The sequence below is a fragment of the Takifugu flavidus genome, chromosome 9 (assembly GCF_003711565.1).
Source record: "Takifugu flavidus isolate HTHZ2018 chromosome 9, ASM371156v2, whole genome shotgun sequence".
NCBI classification, from domain to species: domain Eukaryota; kingdom Metazoa; phylum Chordata; class Actinopteri; order Tetraodontiformes; family Tetraodontidae; genus Takifugu; species Takifugu flavidus.
This window is the reverse complement of record NC_079528.1, coordinates 1,820,120-1,840,385: the sequence shown is the minus strand read 5'-3', so window position 1 is coordinate 1,840,385 and position 20,266 is coordinate 1,820,120. Positions and strand designations below refer to the sequence as shown.

General features: G+C 46.3%; 4 protein-coding genes across 8 annotated transcripts; 2 read left to right on the top strand and 2 right to left on the bottom strand.

Moving 5' to 3' along the window:
* The first annotated feature begins 404 nt into the window (after nucleotides 1-404).
* mxd3 (MAX dimerization protein 3) lies at nucleotides 405-3,441 on the top strand. The gene is made up of 6 exons (XM_057042987.1): nucleotides 405-610; nucleotides 1,200-1,299; nucleotides 1,385-1,414; nucleotides 1,528-1,642; nucleotides 1,728-1,893; nucleotides 2,143-3,441. The coding sequence occupies exons 1-6, from the start codon at nucleotides 415-417 to the stop codon at nucleotides 2,259-2,261; spliced, it is 726 nt and encodes a 241-aa protein (XP_056898967.1). The 5' UTR covers nucleotides 405-414; the 3' UTR covers nucleotides 2,262-3,441.
* prelid1a (PRELI domain containing 1a) lies at nucleotides 3,249-6,604 on the bottom strand. 2 transcript variants are annotated; one of them, XM_057042988.1, is made up of 6 exons: nucleotides 6,478-6,604; nucleotides 5,884-6,004; nucleotides 5,107-5,332; nucleotides 4,898-5,011; nucleotides 4,129-4,207; nucleotides 3,249-3,944 (listed from the first exon to the last, which is right to left on the bottom strand). In XM_057042988.1, exons 2-6 carry the CDS (start codon nucleotides 5,973-5,975, stop codon nucleotides 3,823-3,825), a joined length of 633 nt encoding a protein of 210 aa, XP_056898968.1. In that variant the 5' UTR covers nucleotides 5,976-6,004; nucleotides 6,478-6,604; the 3' UTR covers nucleotides 3,249-3,822. The 2 variants fall into 2 exon arrangements, with proteins under 2 accessions (XP_056898968.1, XP_056898969.1); XM_057042989.1 differs by lacking the exon at nucleotides 6,478-6,604 and adding an exon at nucleotides 6,080-6,312.
* Nucleotides 6,605-6,713: 109 nt separating this feature from the next.
* npy7r (neuropeptide Y receptor Y7) lies at nucleotides 6,714-11,635 on the bottom strand. The gene is made up of 2 exons (XM_057043252.1): nucleotides 11,122-11,635; nucleotides 6,714-9,340 (listed from the first exon to the last, which is right to left on the bottom strand). Exon 2 carries the CDS (start codon nucleotides 9,308-9,310, stop codon nucleotides 8,201-8,203), a length of 1,110 nt encoding a protein of 369 aa, XP_056899232.1. The 5' UTR covers nucleotides 9,311-9,340; nucleotides 11,122-11,635; the 3' UTR covers nucleotides 6,714-8,200.
* Nucleotides 11,636-14,172: 2,537 nt separating this feature from the next.
* trim105 (tripartite motif containing 105) lies at nucleotides 14,173-18,981 on the top strand. 4 transcript variants are annotated; one of them, XM_057043249.1, is made up of 7 exons: nucleotides 14,173-14,275; nucleotides 14,599-14,954; nucleotides 15,345-15,440; nucleotides 16,016-16,249; nucleotides 16,346-16,359; nucleotides 16,497-16,612; nucleotides 16,712-18,981. In XM_057043249.1, exons 2-7 carry the CDS (start codon nucleotides 14,640-14,642, stop codon nucleotides 17,269-17,271), a joined length of 1,335 nt encoding a protein of 444 aa, XP_056899229.1. In that variant the 5' UTR covers nucleotides 14,173-14,275; nucleotides 14,599-14,639; the 3' UTR covers nucleotides 17,272-18,981. The 4 variants fall into 4 exon arrangements, with proteins under 4 accessions (XP_056899229.1, XP_056899228.1, XP_056899230.1 ...); XM_057043248.1 differs by having other exon boundaries at nucleotides 14,190-14,315; XM_057043250.1 differs by having other exon boundaries at nucleotides 14,199-14,275; nucleotides 14,622-14,954.
* Nucleotides 18,982-20,266: the final 1,285 nt, after the last annotated feature.

Genomic DNA, 20,266 nt, shown 5'->3' with positions numbered 1-20,266 from the left:
TTGGTAATAACGCAGGTGTAAGGACAGAGTCCGGCACATCTTGCGCGCGGATACACATACGACTGTGTAATTATCAAGAATCTTCACCAACTTTTGAGGTTAACGCTGAATGTTTGAAAAATAAAGCTGCTATGAGAGGAACAGACGGGGGCGTGGCTAACGATTGACGTTTCGTGTTGCTTTTGCGTCTGTCGGAAATATTTCAATTACGATTTGCGAAAAGTCGTTGAATTCAATAACAAGTAGGCACGTTGGAGGATAAATGTCTTTCAGACGTAACATATTTTATACGTAACATACGATATTGAGAGGAGTGGAAATTTGCGTACAATTTATTGATGGTTATAGGAGGAACTGTGGAGTTTGTGACACGCGTTTAGGTCGTCCGAGCACGGGTGTGACCGTGAAGGCAGCATGTGTGTTGCAGACGTAGCAGCTGCAGCGCAGATCGACTCCAGCATTCGTCTCTTTGCTGCCGTTTGCGCCACAGCAGGTTGTTTATTTGCCTTTTTAAGAACCTTAAACCCCTCCACGAAACCAACAATGGACAGCGTGTACAACATCCAAGTGCTCCTCCGGGCCGCCGAGTTTCTGGAGAGAAAAGAACGAGGTAAATAACGAGCTTTGACAACTCGCGTCCGCGGCGGAACAAGTTATTGTTTCCAACAACAGAATCGTCAATGGGAAAGTGGCGATTTCGTGCATGTGTGAAACCTTCCCGGGGGGGTTCTTCAGAGCAGATGCCAGAGAAAGCACCGAGGTTGTTTTCAGGAGGTTATCGGGGGCTTTTCCCTTCTTTGACTCAGTGACCTACATATCGGCCGGATCATTGTACTCGAAGGCGCCAATCTGGTCCGGTTTGAAAATGCGCCGCTGGTTCTGGCGCTTGCACGGGCGGTGAGAGGCGCACAGACAGCACCGGACCCTTAGAGTCCAATCACTGGTTCTCGGCACCCAGAATCCCCGCCAGGGAGGGTTGCGAACGGGGCTGGAAAATAACGGCGGAGTCGCTCTGTGATGGCGCCAAAAAGCGAACAATGTCCAGCAGGTACCGGTGACAGCAGCCCCCCCCACACCCCCCAGCTGGAGCAGGGGCCTGTCCCCATGAGAGGAACATTCTGCAAACAGCGGGGCAGATTATTGGTATTCCAGGTATTCCAAGACACTTTCAGAACTTTGATTTTCCCTTCCCCGCACAGAGGCGGAACACGGCTACGCCTCAGTTCTTCCCCTGAGCCCAGATCATCCTGACAAGAGGAGCAAACAGAAGAGCAAGAAGATGTCTGGCGGCGGGAACAGGTGACCACAACACACCACACTCACTGACTGGCTGAGGGGGCGTTTGCCAGGACTGACGCGCCATCTTCTCTGTTCCTACCTGCAGGGTGGTCCACAACGAGCTGGAGAAGAACAGGTAACGTCCCCTCAGCTCCGTTTCTTCTTGGGGTCCTTTGGTGCTGAAATGGAGTGATTAAGACGCTCGTGCGTGCTGTAACTGTCCCCTTTGTTGCCCGTGGCGTGTCACAGGCGAGCCCAGCTGAGGCAGTGCCTGGAGCAGCTGAAGAAGCAGGTTCCTCTGTCCTCGGACTCCGTGAGGAACACCACGCTCAACCTGCTGAGGCGGGCCCAGCTCCACATCAAGGTAGGAACGCGGCGGGCCGCCGCCACCGCCGCCTGGTCGCGCCGGGCCTCGGCGGCCGTCTGAGCTGGGCTCTGTTGCGTTGCAGAAGCTGCAGGAGCAGGATGAGCTGGCCCAGCAGATGAAGGGGCGCCTGCGCTGGCAGCAGCGGGAGCTGCGGGTCCGGCTGGAGCAGCTGCAGAGGAGCTCGGAGAGGATGAGGAACGACAGCCAGGGCTCGTCCATGTCCTCGGAGAGGTCGGATTCTGACAGAGGTTAGTGGCCTGTGATGGCACCTGGACGAGCATTTGTGGGTTCAGTACCTTGCTCGAGGGTACCCCGGCAGTGCTCTGAAGGTGGAGCAGGCACCTGGGAATTCACCGGGAATTCCTGTTATGTAACCCTTTTAAGATATAGCCTGTATCGTGATATGATAGTCTTCATTAAATCTTTAAAAACAAGAAAAAGCCAAATTCTAAGAGAGTCAGACAGAAGTGAGACATGAGTCCTCTCTGCCTTCACAGAGGACGTGGAGGTGGACGTGGAGAGCATCGTGTTCGACTGCGTGGACTCTGAAGGACTGAGCATCACGCACGCGGACGCCGACCACTGTTACTCCAGCCTGGACAAATCCTGGCTATGATCCCAGCGGAGCCGACGCCAGCACGGGCGGACGGGAGGAGGAACAAAACATTCCAAAAGGGCGAGCAGGCCGAGCACGGACAGTGACGTGACTGTGCCAAACACTTCCAACACGTGGATTTTTGGACTCCGCGAGCATCGTGTCGCCAGAAGCTAAGCTAATACTGAGCTTGCGATGCCGGGACGGAGGGGACGTACCATCCCGCCTGCAGACTTCCATCGTTCCCCATGAAGGACGGAGACATTTTCACTCCCCTTTAAAGGCTTTTCTGAAAATCCAAAAAGGGCTTTTTACTCAAAGCTCCTCGTGTATTTCCTGTCACGCTGCCGCTGGGCCGGGTTCACTTCTGTTCTCCCAACAGCTTTTCTTTAGCACTAATCTCATATCTCAGTAAAATAGCGCGCACGTGAAATGTGCCACGTCTGTTTCCATCCTGTTGCACAAAGACTCACATATTGCACTTCTTTTATACCACAGCGGGGGGGGGGCCGTGAACGAGTTCTGGCCGCCTCCGGAGGCCGAGCGGCTCTGCGGGTCGGTCACCGAGGCGTGCGGGCTGCTGCAGGGGGCGGGGCTAAACTCCCTGCTCATATTACCTGGTTAATGATCACTTTGCACTTACGTGCGTTTGCATTTGTCTATGGAAATGTTGGTTATGTGTGCAGCCGAGCCCCCATTCAGGCAGGTAACGTTTTAATTAAGCGATTTATGCTGCGCCGTCATATTCAGCGCTGCGTATTTAATAACCGAAGGTGCTTTTATCCCCCTTCGCTTTTATATATGCAAGATGCCTTATTACCTTTTAATATGTATGCATTCATCTGTCTTTCTGCCCAGTAATATTATGTAGCATTTTTATACTGAGGGTTTTTTTTTTTCTTTTTAATTAAATAAATATTTTCTATATTTATGTGCCGGTTCGTGTTGTTTACTCGTACACAAATCCAAGGAAATCTTAGATGCTTCAGTTTTCAGAGACGTCAGAGCTCAGCGATAATAAACATGTTCATTTATTGACATTTGATCCAGTAAGAGCACGTTATTACACGGGTTGCATCATCAGATGGAAGTGCAAGACAGTTTGAAGTAGGATTTTGCTTTCAGGCAGTTGACGATCTTCAACTTGAGGTGGTCGTTAGGATGATTAAGGTCAGCAGAAGAAAATTAACATACAGCTGGACGGCGACAAAAGGCGTCGCTGGCGTGAATTAGCATCAGTCACAATCTTAGCCTCTGGACAGGAAGCTGCTAGCACAGAGCTAGTGTAAAATGAGCAGGCGCACTCAGGCGTTGGGCACAGAGGTGGAGCACAGATCTGCGGGACAGTACCGATGTTGGCGGGTTTTATGGTTGCTATGGCGTCAGCAGCCACGGTGAACTACTAAGATCTCTACCTGCTGTACAAGCTGAAATGACGTGTACGAATGAGGCTAAACAGGCTGCCGGACCCTGCTCGGGCCTTCAATGGTCCGCCTGTCCTTTCAAGTTTTCATTACATTTCCTTAAGTTGGCGAGTAGCCACGACCAGGATTCAGTGTCACTCCAGCGGGGGTGGGGGGGCTCACACGTACTGCTTCTTCTGCGCGTGTGAGGCCAGGTCTTTGGCCTTCTCTTTAGCTGCCAGGGCCGTCTCCCTCGCTCGCTCCGTAGCAGTTTCTGCTAAGGTTCTCGACGGCGTTTCGCCTGCAAAAAACACCAACACGTTGGGTTCAAAACACCGGTAAAACTCTAGAAGGTGCTTGGACCATTTCTGTCCAACAAATGGAACCGGCTCAGACAGTGCAGATGTTGCCAGGGCAGGAGTGTGAGCCTGTAATAAAGGTCCACAGTTGCTCCAGCTATCAGCCTTAACGCCGCATCATCTCACCTTGCATTTTGGCCAGGACGTACTCGAACCCTTTCATGGTCTTCGTTATGCTGCTCTTGAATCTCGCAAGGCCAAATTCCTAGAAAAAGACAAAGAAGCCACAAAACACTATTTTGATTTTCTAATTAATGCAAGTTGAGAAATGTGCCAAAGTTACTTTTGCCAATATTGAACTAATTGTCTTCCAACTTTATGCAATAGGTTGAGCCTGACGACTAAATGGGAAAATCAGAACAGGTTTACAGTTATTGAACCTAAAGTCCAATAAAGTGACTACTTTGTTACAATAGCGAAACTTTTGGTTCTGGATTCTTTCCTGGATCCACAACAGAATAAAAGAGCTCAGCCTTGATCTCAACAATTCAATATAATAAAAGCTGCTGAGATGCAGGTGTCAGAGTCCACCGTCCAGATGTTACACATCATCATCCAGTCCTGATTCAGATGTAGAAGAAAACTTTGATAATCGACTAAAGATGGCTGCTGAATACACGGACAAAAGAACAAACCAGCAGATTCTTGTTTTACAGTGTTTAGCAGCATCAGACCTCCTCAAAAAAATAAATAAACCGCAACAGAATTTTATCAGAGCTGCCAGAAATTGAAAACAACAAGGGAACATCTGGTCCTGGCCGACATTATTCCTTTTTGCAGACCACACGAGCGCTGCAGTCCTGTCTGTCCCATCAGTGGATGACAGACGGGCTCAGTCTGGCTTCCACACACCTGTGTGGCTGAATGATGGAGCTCTGGGCATTACTCTACTGACCTGAATAGCTCTTGTGAGCCCGTAGACTTTGGAAGAGATCCAAGCTTCTCTTTTTATCTCAGTCCAGCTGCCGTTCTCAGGGTTAATTTGGTACACGCAGCGCTCTTCCACAGACTGGGAACCAAAAGAAGCAAAGGACAAACGCAGTGTGAGGGGATGTTATCGCTCTGCAACAGTATGTGTGAGCTTGTAGCGACGCGTTGCCACACCATGAGGCGAGCGTGGCTGATGTTCCACGTGAGCGTGGTCATGGTCCTTTTCTGAGGGTCCACAATGGAGTCCTCGATGATGTATGCCGAGCTGGCCATGTGCTTAGGAAGGTAGCGCTCCATCCAGCGGGGTGATCGGCTAGTTTTGGTCAACAGACGTCGGGAAATGAGGCAATTGGTTGGACTGACCTCGCGGAAAATGATGTCCTCTGTCAGAACATGGTTGCTATAGTAATAGAGGAAAAGATGAACAGAAAACTTTAAATATCACACATGATTCTCGTCTTCTTTACTGCTTTATCTCTTTTTGTCTGCACCGGGTCTCAAACCAAGAACCCTCGGCTTCTCAGCCCAGCTCCCAACAGACTGAGCTACCACCACCCACCAACTATAATTCAAATATATAAAATCCAATTTATTATGTGCACCATACTATTGTTATCTAGTCAAACAATGGTGAGCGCTTTCTCTTTTCTCCCCATTGTTACTGAAACACTGTGTCTGGATAATGAACTCTTCTGGCCATAAAGCCTTAATTAATCACTAAAAAATCAAATAAAATACTGCAGAGCACAAAGTACAATACAACACAGTATAACCAGTGTTAATAAATACACCGATCTCAGCCTGTTCAATGTTTAAGGGGGAAAAGCACTAATTTATCAATGTTTATCTTCTGCTGCATGCTGTAATCTAAACCAGTTATATAATACAGTTTGCTTGAAGGGTTCAAAAGGTGAACTTGTGCCCACACCTGACTGGTGTGACCGACCTTACCTGTATGGGTTGGGATATCTCTGCCAGAAAGCAATGCACACTTGGTCCCAGGTGCTTTTGAGCAAACCCGTGCAGCAGTGATATTTCACCATTTTTGCGTGTGGTTCCTATTTACAACACCCTGGGCAGTGGAACAAATGTGTTAGTTTAAGCATTCCAAACCAACTCTAAAATACATCGGGTTTAACATACGCACAAGGTGGTGATTTTGGTAAGATGGATGTATGGATTCCTAACGGTTATACTTAGCCAAATTTAAATGCATCGAACGCGTCCATAAGTTAAAACCTGTCAGATTCCGTGGCAGATGACGTTCAGGTTTAACATGACCGTAGACGCACTATAACTATCTGCTATAGAAGCTCAGCATATGTGGTATAAATAATTAGGGAAACCATATAAGCATAGGTAACATCAGATAACACGTATGTCACGTCCACACGGCTTCCTGTTGAACTGAGCTAGCTTAGCATGAAGCTGAAGTCTATGAATGAATGACGTGGCTAACAACTGGCGTGTAGATTTTTAAATATGTATCTATACCGGCATACTACAGTATGAACTGCTGACATGTTCAGACGCAAATTCCGTTACCTGTATCGTAATAACATTCAAAGGAGACGTAGTAGCATTGTTTTCCGCTATAGAAATGAAGTTCACCATTCGGAGTGTGTGTCAATGCCCGATCTGACCCCGGAACTCGATCTGCCCCATATCTATTCTGCGCATGCGCCAGATTGTGCGCATGCGTGTAAAGTTTACCACGCGATTCAAAGCGAAAATACAGTATATATGCATCAATACTTAAAATAAAAGAAAGTATAAATGAATAGACGTTGTATTCCATTTTTAATTGAGGACTTGATAAACATAGTACAGTTATATTTGTAACAGATGTTTTATTGTGAATTCAAAGGTTGTTTTTTTTTAAATTTGATATACAGTACAGTACTGCAAAAGATCCAGCAACTGGCCTGGCAATGAGCACTGAACTGGCAATCGCTGAACTCAATCTGGAGGCTCGTCTGTGTAGCCCGCACAACTATTATCATAATTATAACTATTTCTTTCTATACATTTTTCAATAACAAAAGAAGAACTGTCAAGAACTGACGCTTTTCCGGTTAGTGACGCAGTTGGAATATCCATTTTGGACGCTAGGGGTCAGCACATGACTGTGTAATTAATGCTTTCATCCTGCCAGGGTAATGATTTTCGATAGTGTATATGTATACAGAATATATTTATTTTGGCTCATAATGGATGAAATATATTTTTTTGAATAGATAAATTAAACACTTGATGCAAAAGCCTTCAGCTTACCTTAAGCACAAGCAATACTACTCTTGCCTATTAAAAATCTAATTTAAATGGCACCTATTTTTTGGTTCCTATTAGAATATGTAGTCAAAAATCTAGCTTCCAGTTACCAAAATTAATTCCATTTATGTAACTGAATGCATTCTGTTTATGCTTAAATGGTTTGCCAGCTGATTTGTTTTTACCTATTTATTATGCATGAATCATGCAATTAAGTCGCAGGCTTTACAATATATAGTGCATTTAATTATCATTTTTAATGTCAGTTTAGCACCTAAACTGAATCATGCAGAAGTGTAACTTTTTATTTCAGTTCAATTCAACAGAGATATGGGTGTCTTTTTCAATTCGTATCCAAAGCAGCTGTCCACATTTTGTAGAAAGTCTAAAATCGGGATCCTGTTTTTCCACGCTTGTCCCATTTCAGCGGTCAGTCAGAGCCTGTAAAGCACAGCAGCTTGTTGCTCCATCTATTCAGGAACAGCTGGTTTCCAGGCTGAACACAATTAAGTTCCCAGTTAGGCTGAACGCTATCAACAGTCGCCCCTGGATTCTTCATTTAGCATCGAACGTTTTTCTGCGGAAAATACTGGCCTTAACTCGGCAGTAGGACGAGCCCTATGAAATCCCCCACAAACAGCAAATGTGAAGTCGCTCTAACAGTCAGGAAAAATCACATTTTGTCCTCTTTATGAGTATGAAGACACTGACAACCTCACACAAAGATTATTAATTTGATACCTCTTTACACAAGTTCAGCATTTATACACATAAATTGTACGGTTAAATAACACCTCAGGAAAACATTAAAAGCACATTTGTATACGTTCAACAAATATATTTTCACTGGTACCGTCCACGGAGAAACGAGAACAAACCGAAGGCATGCAGTCTTGAGCCCTCTCAAGCTCATATTCAAGTTACAAGGATGCTGTGGAGCAGCGGGAGCCACAAACTACAGGTCTGTTCTGGATGTTCAGTCAGTTTTTCCGGGCCTTCAGACGGCGGTGGGGGGGTGTCTGCCGTTACGGCCACTCAGAGTCAAACTTCTCACTGACCGTGTCCTGAAGGAACCATCGGGGTGGAGAGAATCTGGTTTGTCCTCGCATCGGAACACCATGAGGAAGCCGTTGCGGTAGTTTTTATTCATCCAGCCGTACAGCAGAGGGTTGGTAAAAGTCGAGCACATGGCCACGATGTGGAAGACGGTATAGATCAGTTTGTATTCGTTTAACCTCAGCACCAGGTCCAGGTCGCTGGCCAGCTGGATCACATGAAACGGTAGCCAGCAGATGGCAAACACCAAGACCACCAGCGCCAGCATCTTGGTGGTCTTCTTGCGGCGGTTGATGCTGTCGTTGCGAGTGGATGGGCTGATGTGATTCTTCAGCTTGACCCAGATGCAGATGTAAGCGTAGCTGATGATGGCTAAGGGGATGATGTACTGCAGGAGCAGCATGGAGAGGCTGTAGATGACGCCGTCCCTGCTGGTTCCGTCGGGCCACCTCTCAGAGCAGACGGAGATTCGGAGGTTGATGGAAGGGATCTCCACGAGGCGGTACTCCCTGAAGATGGCCAGGGGTGCCGCCAGGACGGCGGACATGGTCCAGGTGAGCGCCATGATGACGAAGCTGGAGTGCCAGGTGAGGCGGCGGCCAAGGTGAAAGATGATGCAGCGGTAACGCTCCAGGGCGATGACGGTGAGGGTCAGGATAGACACGTGCACGCTCAGGGCCTGAGCAAATGGCACCATGTGGCACAGCACGGCCCCGAACTTCCACTCATCCAGCAGAGTGTAAACCAGAGTGAAGGGCAGGCAGAACGTATCGACCAGGAGGTCGGCCAAGGCAAGGTTGGCGATGAAAAAGTTGGTCACGGTCCGCATGGTCCTGTAGCGAATGATCATGTAGATGACCAGCGAGTTTCCCAGCAGACCCAGCAAGATGATGAGCGAATAAGCCGTGATCAGCGTGATCTGGACTCCAATGTGCTTGGTGATGTCGGTGTGGAAACTGGGCGGGTAAAAACCCATGGTGCCGTTCAACAGAGTCATGGCCTCCAGAGCCTTGTTCTCGCTCGTGCTGTTGGAGGTTTCTGGTGGGCTCATCTTATCACGAGCTCAGAACGGCGCCGACACCTGGGGAGGGATTTTAGAAGCAATCATTTCAGGAAGTAAACCTGCTAGAAATGTCTTTAATATGTAGATGAAATATGAATGAAGAAGGATTCACAGTAGCTGTCACTGAGCTGCCCCAATATGCCCTAAATAAATAATGAAACCAGCCTCTCTCTCTCTCTTTCTCACATGCACACACACACACACACACACACACACACACGCACCCACTGATAATTAGTTCATTCTTCTCATGTCACCTGGATAAAGGTATGTTGCCTTGTTAATGTCAGCCTCATTAAAGACTTTGTTTAAACCCTTTCAGCATTTAACTGAAACTGGAACGCAATCATTCAGAGATAAGATAATTGTTGAATGAATGCAGCCCAGTTATTGGAACAATTGCACCTGATTGGGTTGAGGAAGAGGATGTTCTGGGGGGGGGGGGGGGGGGGGGGGGTGTTCGTAAAAACTGATCATCAGTAGAAAATGAGCTCTCTTCCAACTGCTTAGAAGCCAGCTGCAGCATTTGGCCTTCTTTTATTCAATCAATATTTACTAAGAATATATTACGAAGGGCCTTTTTCTAAATGATTTTGTTGTTTTGGGCAGCACACTTGCGCAGCTCAGATCAAAAATGATGGCTGACCTGTTTAGACTGTTGCTACACACTGTTACATACGCCTGGAAGATAGATCCTGCTGCTCAAAAACAGCTTTGCTTGTATGTCCAATTAATAATATATATCAACAATAATTGGATGACTAACAGCCACATTACCATAATATAAATTAATAATACATTGTGGGACTGTTCAGAAAAAGTCTCTTTTCTTATCACTTTATGTGCTCCCAAGCTTTTTAGTGGGATTATTGAGACAAGCGGGACACTTTTTGGTGAGAGGTCATCTCTGCGGTGACAGACGCTCCTGCTCCAGGGACCAGCAGTCTGTTATATGACAGATCATTGCACAGACTCACGCAGTTTTATCAACTTAGGTCTCAGCTGTGGGAGAACGTGGCCCAAAAATCTTATTTTGTTTGCAGAAAGCAGTGTGGCGGTGTGATCTTCCAGGCAGGTTTGCTCCTTGGCTTTGCTTGTACTTGCATTCATTGTGAAAATTAATGTGACCAAATTCATATATTGAGGTTTGAACCTCAACACACACACACACACACACACACACACACACACACACACACACACACACACACACCACAGCAAACAAACACGCCGTGGGACTAAATCAAACAGACCCCAGGCGACATGTGCACTAAAAGAGGCGTCAGTAATCTGTCAGAGCGCCCTTTTCCGATCGCCGACAGGAACAAATGGCTCCAAGCAAGCTCGTACCACCAAGGAATCTGGTTCCACACACCCCTTGTAAGGACAAAACATACAACACAACCACGTCGTTGTGAAATCCGGGGAGTCAAATGATGGTAACCTGCAAAATCCTCGATCGACTTTGCATCGCTGCGTAATATCCTCCAGATTTGTTAAACTTGATCAACTGTGCGCACCCAGCCCCCAAAAGACAGCGCTCGCGGCTCATCCACAGCGTGTGCAAACCATTAAATAGATGCAAAACACACTCTTTTTTCCCCATATATGATTTGGCCAGTTGTTCATGCTGCCTTCCAAAGGCTCCCACTTTCAAAATTAGGAACGCGTCATACTTTTACAAACAAAGTGCCAATAAGAGAACCGGATTTCTTAATCACTGCTGATCTGGTCGTTTCTGACTACAGCAATTTCTCTGAATCATCCTTTTAATGCTAACCAGATGTTATAGGACTCACCTTTTGCACTTATGCCTCCTTTGGCAAGCGACTCTTCATCCGAAAGGCGTGAAATAAACGAGTTGGGGGAAAAAAATCTCACGAAACTCCTCCCAAGCTGCAGCGCCTGGTGCGCGTCCTCTGGCTCGTCGGTGCGTCCCTGAGGCAGGTCCACAGCATTTAATGTGAGCGTCCACATCTGAGTCAAGAGATCTGCGCACGGACAGCTGGATGGCGTTGCCTAGCCCACATCTCTGTTTCAATCGTGGCATCTTTGTTGGTTCATTTCTTCTGCGCAGCGATGGTTTTGAAGGGTTTTTTTTCTTTAATGACGCGCGTCCCTTTTACGCATCCACCGTCTTTTTGCGCACACATGTAATTGAACTTTGGATCAGTAGAAATCAGGTTAACGCCGTGTTGTTTTATTCGGAACATGACAACTGATATCTTATCAGCAATCAAGAAGAACATCATTTAAAGTAAATCTCTGATCAGAGTCACTGTTGGAATGGCTGTCCTATTTAGGCGCGAAAGACACACATCTACCCCCAGAGCCCCTTTCTTTGAGCTGTTCTTTCAAAAATAGATTCAGTTCTTTGGGAATTTGGTATTTGACAGACCAGACGATAAAATGGTTTACAATTCCGATCGTTGTTTTAGTATTCTATCAGTGAGTGTGTGTGGTCTCTGTTGTCAGAGCCGTCAACGATATGGAGACTCTGCGTCCATTTCCCTTCAGATGGCATAGCAATGATCAAAAAGAAATTCATTTCATTTCGTCCACGCAGCAAATGGTGCGTGTGTGTGTGTGTGTGCGTGCGTGCGTGTGTGTGTGTGTGTGAGCAATAAGGACACTTAACAGGGTGTAAAATAGGCTGCCATGATATCTGATATTTACAGCACCAGGAACTCTGACAGACTCAAGCCTAGAAACTGATTTAATGTAGGACAGAAATGCAACGTCTTGGAAGGAAATCAGCCATGAATAATGGAAAGTTTGGCACCTGGACAAGTGAATGTTTTGTAGTTTTGATAACGGAGTGGGAGATGATCTCTCCCTGGAGCCCCATTCTCTGATTAACCCTGAACATCTGCTCCTCAGCTCTGGTTTGTCTCGCACAGAAAAGAATAGAAAAAAACATGATAAACTCATCTCTGATAGGATTTTTTTTCCCTCTGATGGGAGCAGTCAGGACAACCACAGAGATTAAATTTATTGATTGGTGGAGAATCTGTCTCTCTGCCTGCGTTTATCCTTTCAGTTACAGGGACTCGCCAACCTGCAGGTGCTTCAGATCACTTTGCAACCAAGGTTGACTGGTTCTGGCTTGCACACTTTACAGATACAGGATTTTGGTTCTTGCTGCAGACTTGTACCTGCCTGCAAGGCTCTGATCATTAAAAACGTTTTTACTGTGATTGTCTACTCCTTTTCTAGTTGGTGAGCTCGCCTGCTGTTGGGTCAGGGGTCTCTGACTCGTTCAAGCGTCCCTGGGCCATTCCTGTGATGAAGCAGTGGTGCTCCTGGCACACACAGGCACAAGAACCTGACAGCATCACGCACACAATCAGGGCTGCTCATCCCGACTGTCTGTCTGTCCATCTGTCCATCACCTGTGTAAGCTGGATTTAATGAATGTGGGAGAACTGCGCTGAAAGACAACGCCATCGTGTTGATGTCCCCTGTGGCTCGGACTGTTTATTGAATTTATTCTGGACAGGTGGAGATTTAATCCCCTTGACTGCCTCTAAGTGTCTGGTGATTTTGAAGTATTGACTGAAAAACAGGGTCAAGCGTTTAAAGTCAATGATTTTGTCAGTGTGTGGGATGCTCTGGACTTTCTTTTTCGCACCAAAACAAGGTCAACGAGTTGAAGAGAGTCAAACTAATCATATATTTGTCTGATTGTTGTGTAGAAAGACAATGCAAAAAGGGTTGGGCTACTTTACAATATTAATAAATCAAAATGCTGATTAGAACAGCATCTGTGCAGCAAAACTGAGGACGGGGAATTGGAAAGAGAATGCAGGTGAGCAATAGTTTAGAAGGTTAACAACACAAGCAAAGCCAATGCATGTATGAATACTAATGTCAACCGATGTATGTTCATTATCAGCAAACATGGTACAAATGTGGGGGAAAAATGCACATGTTAAGGCAACACTATGTAATACTCCAAGCCAGAGCTTATCTGAAGATGAACCAGCTTGAGCATCAGAGGACTGAAATTGGAAAAGCGCCCTTTTGTCCTTTCATCTGACTGAAGTCAAGAAGTCACCGATGTTGTGTTCTGTGGTCTGAAGAGGGCACTTGAACTTATTTTATCTAATTAACCATGTATAACTTTATATACGTAACTGTGTAATTTTTACTATTAGAGCTGTGATTTTATTTTAGAATTCATTTGCTGTATTCTTTGTCTATTTATTTAATTTGTCTCACTAAATGTCTGAACAAATCTGTGAGATAAAGGGATCAATGTATCAAATATAATGAACCGCAAAATATGAGAGCATAGGGTGACTTATTGAGAATGAGAAATACTTACAAAAAAATGAGGAGCACAAAACATGAGCAGGTATGAAAAACTGAGGCAATCAGTTGCAATGAGTAATGTGTCGTCTCTGATCTGTTTTAAAATTATTGCTGTCGTAATCTTGCAAATTTCGCAATATTGCTGTATGTCAGGAGGAATATGAGTTATAGAGACAATAAAAAGAAACCCTCCACATTCCACATAAATTTAAAGCTACATTGTGTGGGACCAGTCACCTCAACAGGACAGCAAAATGCTGTCCTTGATATTGCTTTTGGGAAATTTGACGGGTTTTTACAGCTCAAGAGAAGGTTTTACAAATATATGAACAATAAAAATACCAGCAGTGAAATTTTATAGGTCCACTGAAGCGATTTTATGCATATTACATATGCAGTTATTGACTTTTGGCCAAGTACTACATAAGATCCCTGAATCATTTAGAAATATAAGATTCTGCTCGTTGAATTGTGACGTCTGTATGTCTGTATATCTGTCTGTCTGTCTAGCGCTTCCTGCCAACCCACCAATCAGCGCCGCGTGTTTCACGCATGCGCAGTAGGCACGGGCGACCCAAGACAATCACCTTTCCGGAGGAAGTTTATACGGACGGATTTATCCGGGGAAAAACAGCTAAAGTAGGTGTCCGAATGTGCCGACCAGACCTTGACACTCTACGTAAGGCTTTGGCAGCTTTATCTCTTTGTGTTGCTCACTGGTATAATTACTTAGCGCTTTGTTAAACACAAGCTCCATTAGCTTAGGCCTGCGATCACCAGATGATTCCCTACTGGATAAAGTGATTATGTTTTACTGTATCGGCTGTAGTTGCTTGTGCTAAATAACTGCACAGTCTAGTGTTGGTCTAGGCTTAAACTTGCATGTGGATAACTAAAACAACAGGCAGCTACTTCTAGAATGCCAGTGTCTTTCAAACGAAGCTGTTATTCTCCTTCTCCAGGGTTTTGTTTGTACTCCTAAAAGGGGAAGCTGTCCTCCGCCATGGCTTCTGCTTCTGCTCCTGACGCCGTCCCCGCTGGTGTTTCTACCCCCACATTCTCCAAAGGCAGTCTGAGAGAGGATCTGACATGCGCCGTGTGTTGTGATCTGTTCCGGGAGCCGGTTATGTTGGCCTGCATGCACCACTTTTGCAAACTTTGCATCTGCCAGTACTGGAGGGGGACCGAGGGCCGTGTAAGATGCCCACAGTGTCGCAAAGAGTTCAGCTCCAAGCACTACCAGACCAACTACCTCGTCTCATCCATTGTGGAGAAAATCAGGGTCGTCACCTCAGACTCCTACATCGAAAATTACCAGGTGAGTTCAGGTGAGCTGCCTGATAATCTCTGTTGGCTGTTTTCAATGTACCATCTGTGTTTTCAGGTTCCATCCGTGTTTCCTTTACTGTTTACTGTCTTACCCTAAATGTATATTGATATTGATAACACTGTCTAAAGTTCAATCTCCACTCCCTTTTATATGACTTAGTATCATGAATCACATGAGTCAGCTGCTGCAGGGAAGCCAAAACACAGCAGCATACGAAGGAAACATCCGTTCTAGATCGATACGATATAAAAAAAAAAAAGCCCAGTGTCTCACCATGAGTTTCTTTAACTCATCTAGCTTAATTCATTCTAGTTTCAGGTCTTTTTCTCTGACTGCTTTTGTGAGCCCTCTGCATGAATTTGTATGTTTGCTTTACAGAAACAGCTGAGGGAGCTGCTGGAGAGCCATCATCTGAGGAAGGAGGCGTTCATTAAGAGTGTTAGCGGAGACAAGGACAAGATAGATGCCATAAAGGTACGCTCCTTCCTGCTGGGAACTCGAGGGATAGCAGCACTTAACAGATAAGCATACGCAGGTCCCTCCATAATGGCTGTTTGCTGTATACGCCGTGTGCATATTTAGGAGTATTTGCAGATGTGCAAAGCGACAGTTTGTGCTTTAATATGTGAAACGTAATGGTATTTGCTCAGGTTGCTAAACGCTTTTGTAATCTCAGGTGTAAATGTGTCGTCATTGCAACTCTAATTCTATTTTCACGACCTGTTTTTTTTTTTTTTTGGAACACTTTAAACGGTTGCCAAGGCCGCTTTAGAACATAAAGGAGTGACCAGACGGATACAAATGACAGAAACAATCATGCCGACAGATGGGAGAGAACAGATTGTGTCTGGCTGCGCGTGCAGGAAATCTGTCCCTGCTTAAACAGGCTGCAGATTTTCTGACACAGTAGATCTTTGATGCCTGTGGCGCCGAGCTTCATTTACATTTATTTGTCTCCTGAGATGGGTGGACCAAACTTTTGCAACTTTGAAACATATAAATAACGCCTTTAATATTGTGCGGCTTCAGCAGTGGTTCTGTTGTTGCAGAGAGCCGCAGCAGATCTGCAGGCTCGCATCGAAGGGGATTTCAGAGCCCTCCATCAAATCCTGCACGATGAGGAGGCCCGTTTGCTGGAGCGGCTGAAGAAGGAGCAGGTGGAGGAGCTGGAGAAAGTTCAGCGCCACCTAGAGGCTGCTGAGCTGGGTCAGCGGGAGCTGGAGGAGAATTTAAGAGTTCTTCAGCAGGCCAGCACTGCAGCTGACAGCGTGATAGTGACTGAGGTGGCACGCCGCATCCGAATTTGAATACAAATAACCGTCCCATTTATTTCCCAAACTGATTTTTAATGTGATTCTTTTTCATTTATCCCTCTCTAGCTGCCGCAGCTGAGGTGAGGGTTCACTCCACTGGCAGGACTAATAAATCACTTTTGGCATTTCTGCCCCGTGAACATTTGATCGCCGCATTTCCATTTTCATCTGGTGCCGTTCGTGTTTAGAGTTCAAATATTTGCCTTGTGTTCCACAGAGCGTGTCCAAAGTTGGATGCTGCCCCCGAGTTTGATGCAAACACTTTCAGCAGTAAATACGTGGCTCCACTGCAGTACATCACATGGCGGAAGATGTTCAAGTCTCTACAGCCTGGTAATTAATGAAAGATGATTTAAATTGCAAGTCTGCCTCCGTGATCGTTAAAAAGTGAATCCATTTCAACTATTTCTGCTACATTGTCTCACTCTGAAGGCCCGTCCCCGATAACATTTGACAATGACACGGCCCACCGGAGCATCCACGTCTCCGTGGACAAAACCTCGGCGCTGGAAATGGACGATGCGTGCGTCTATCCAGACAACAACAAGCGCTTCCTCCAGTGTGTTAACATCCTGGCCTCCCAGGGTTTCCAGTCGGGCCGACATTACTGGGAGGTGGAAGTGGGTTCCAAACCCAAATGGGACGTGGGCGTGGCCTCCGAGACCATAGACAGGGTGGGTCGGATCAAGCTGAGCCCTGAGAACGGTTACTGGACCCTGCGGATGCGCAACGGGAACGAGTGCTGGGCCGGCACGCAGCCCTGGACGAGACTCCGGCTGAGCTCTGTGCCTCAGAGGCTGGGGGTGTTCTTGGACTGTGACGAGAGGAGGGTGTCCTTCTACGATGCAGATGACATGAGCTTGCTCTACTCTTTCGCCAACGGGCCGGTGGGCAAGGCGTTCCCCTTCTTCAGCCCGTGCATTAACGACAGCAGACGCTCACCTCAGCCCATTAAACTTCTGCACCACCCCCCCGCCGCTCTGTCCTGCTAACAGGACGGAAGCAAGAATCTGCGTGCGCCCATTTATTGACGTCTGTTATCAGCCACAGTCGCCAGACGTGCTTTTTGCTGAATGAACATGGATCCGTAAAAGTCCTTGAACTTCCAAATTTGCATAGCTACTCTACATTTGCAACATGTCCAACATTTAGAAGCATCAGCACTTCTGTCAGTAGGTGAAAGCTGCCCTCTAAGAAGCTTAACATCCAAACTGCGCTTGTTTTGCAGTATGTTTAGCTCCGCTGTCGTTGCACGTCACGGCATATCCTGACAGGGACTGAGACAGTTATTGTAAAACACGCTGATGCAAATAAAACACCCAATCATTTTAGCCTTTCCAAATAAACACGGGCTTTTGATCTCCCCTCTGCAGCTGCGAGGCCGCCGACCTCCGCGACCTCACACCGAATAATCAAGGATGTTATTAAGCCTCATCAAAGCGGAGCGCGCAGCTTCGGACGGAACGCGTACGCGCGAGCCGCCTCCGACACTCGAGGCGCGAGAGCCAGGGCGGGCCCTTCGGTTATCTTGACAAACACGAGAGCCCTGACGTCCTGTTTCCTCCCGCCAGGTGAAAGGTCAGATAAACAGGGGCGACAGTGGAGGCGATTCTGGGGCTGCCCGGCAGAGCTCGTTGATGCCGGATGCTGCTTCTTCCGCCACAAATTGGAAAGGTGGCACAATAAAGTGCAGCAGAGGGAGACCTGTGCTTTTCCTGTGCGGCCATCGTGTACAGCGGGTGCATTTAGAGGGAGGCCCATTTGACACTGCTGCGCTTGTGTTCGGTTCTCGCTTTACCTTTAAAATGTAGCAGGAGAATACTGAAAAAGAGGGTTAAGGTTTCCTGTTGCTGGATGTTTTTACGCTGTTTTGGAAGAAGACAAATTATGCAGGAATGAATTTGTCTATCTTATCTGTTGCTGCTGGCCTGAGAGAAACCATGACAACCACAGTGTTTCTTCCTAGACAGCATATCTGTTGTGGAACCAGAATCATAATAAGATGCTAATGCTGCTAATGCTCATATGACTTTGTTTTACTCAGCCCTAATAGTAGTCGATATTTTTTAATGCACGTTTTTACAACATTTAATTTTATGTTCAGTAAGTGCTGAGAACCTTCTTAAGTCCTCATTAACCAAGATCTTCAGCTTCATGCTTTGAGCAGCACGATGTTCTTCATCCCAAGGACGATACCAACCTTCGTTAAACCCCGAGCGTCGACTTGGCCTCGTGGCTAATGAGTTTGTAAATAATTCACATGTAGCTGTACAGAAGCGCCACTGCTTCCTGTTAGCCGGCGAGCTTTGCTATTGACGTCGACAGATTTGTGACCCCGTTTTTGGCATTGTTGAAGAAGGAAAAACAGCTCTTGAGCCACTTTAAAGTGCTGCTGGACGTGGACTTCAAGAGCGGGTGGCATGTGCTCGCTGCATCCTTCCTAGGATGGCAGTTTTGGTGCAGATCTGTAATGTGTTTCCTGACCCGAGGATGGGTCTGGATGGGGTGTTGGCGTTTCAAGGACAGGGCCTTGAGTCCTCAGCAGGATGTTGGACTGCTGTCCTGCTTCAGGCCCACTGTTTATTAACCATACTGTACGCCAATGTCCTCGCTTTATTATTATATTGGCGCTCATGTTTTCACACTTTTATGGCATTATTTGTTTTGCTTTCGCAATGAGATTAAAGTATCTTCCAGGACAATTTGGTGTGTTTATTTTCCCCCTGTAAGCGTTGCACAGGGCAGCATTTTGTCTTTAAAGGTCAGGGACGGGGCCGCCACATGGGATCCAGAGGCTGACATGGCCTCAGGTGATCCTCCCGACTCCACCTTGGCTCCAGAATCATGACAACCTCGTTGACCCCCTCTGATGGTCGGGTTTGTCTTTAACTTCTAATGGACCTTCCCTCACAGCTCCAGCGTGTTTATTGATTTTACACACACTCTGATGGTGCTGGGGGGCCAGACCAGTCTGGGATTCCCATTAAATGTTCATTCTGCTTCCTCGATGCACCGCCCAATGAATCGGAGCGATACGGATTTTAAAAAAGGAACATTTTTGGTTAGTCTCAACTTACTGTTTGATTTATTCTATTGATAATTAAATTCTTTAGCCCAGAGAAATATTAATTACTTTTACTAAACCAGTTTCCTCAAAATAACCTAAAACAGACGGACAGTCCAACTGAATGCATGATTATTATTCCCGCTCTGTGGCCTCCCCCGAGGGAGCAGGACTCAGGCGAGGCTTCAGGATTTAACTGAGGTCACTTCAATTTTACTGGAGCCGTCGCAGCTTCTGACCTTTTGGGAGAGTTATGGGACACTCATAATTCCGATCTTCCCCAACGGCGCCTGGGCTCGGCTTGAGCTGGTTGAGGGTTTTAGTTGTTCTCCGCAGGACGCACTCTGAATTACCAGCAGACACAACAGATGAGTGTGTTCTGACAGGAGGAGGACGGAGTCAGACCACACTTATCTCTCCAGGCAGCAGAGCAAGGAAGCATTCAAGACCGTGTGTCTGTCGGTCTGTCCACCTGCCCTTCATAGCTCTGCTGTTTTCTGCTGCACATTTAGCATCAGGAAGCATTTTAAAGCCAACAAAATAATAAACACACACACACACTGGCACAAAGCATTAGAATCCTCTTTGAAGAGTACTCCTTTAGGGTTTTATCCAGTTTAAGCGTGTTGTGATGTATCTAAGCGCTCTTATTAAATGAGTCACTTTCAGCCAACTGTATTTTCAGACTCAATTACATTTAAGAGTAAGTTTCAGCCATGACATGTCTTCTCTATCTTCTACTCTACTGAGACGTGAGCACGTCACACGTTCACTGCACAGCCGGGCTATCATTTACTGTTATCACATCACCAGTCCCATTTAAAACAGGAAAAAGGTGAAAGAACTGAAGCTACTCGAGGACTCGTGTTTTATTTCACAACAGACTGATTTCTCCCCAGGATTCAGGCTCCTCGGGCAGTTTT

Coding starts and splice junctions, on each gene's coding strand:
- mxd3 (XM_057042987.1), top strand. CDS start 415: ATGTGTGTTGCAGACGTAGCAGCTGCAGCGCAGATCGACTCCAGCATT. Junction 611..1,199: donor TCTGGAGAGAAAAGAACGAG/GTAAATAACGAG, acceptor TTCCCCGCACAG/AGGCGGAACACGGCTACGCC. Junction 1,415..1,527: donor AACGAGCTGGAGAAGAACAG/GTAACGTCCCCT, acceptor GGCGTGTCACAG/GCGAGCCCAGCTGAGGCAGT.
- prelid1a (XM_057042988.1), bottom strand. CDS start 5,975: ATGGTGAAATATCACTGCTGCACGGGTTTGCTCAAAAGCACCTGGGAC. Junction 5,333..5,883: donor AGATATCCCAACCCATACAG/GTAAGGTCGGTC, acceptor CTATTACTATAG/CAACCATGTTCTGACAGAGG. Junction 4,208..4,897: donor GGCTCACAAGAGCTATTCAG/GTCAGTAGAGTA, acceptor GTCTTTTTCTAG/GAATTTGGCCTTGCGAGATT.
- npy7r (XM_057043252.1), bottom strand. CDS start 9,310: ATGAGCCCACCAGAAACCTCCAACAGCACGAGCGAGAACAAGGCTCTG.
- trim105 (XM_057043249.1), top strand. CDS start 14,640: ATGGCTTCTGCTTCTGCTCCTGACGCCGTCCCCGCTGGTGTTTCTACC. Junction 14,955..15,344: donor CCTACATCGAAAATTACCAG/GTGAGTTCAGGT, acceptor TTTGCTTTACAG/AAACAGCTGAGGGAGCTGCT. Junction 15,441..16,015: donor ACAAGATAGATGCCATAAAG/GTACGCTCCTTC, acceptor CTGTTGTTGCAG/AGAGCCGCAGCAGATCTGCA.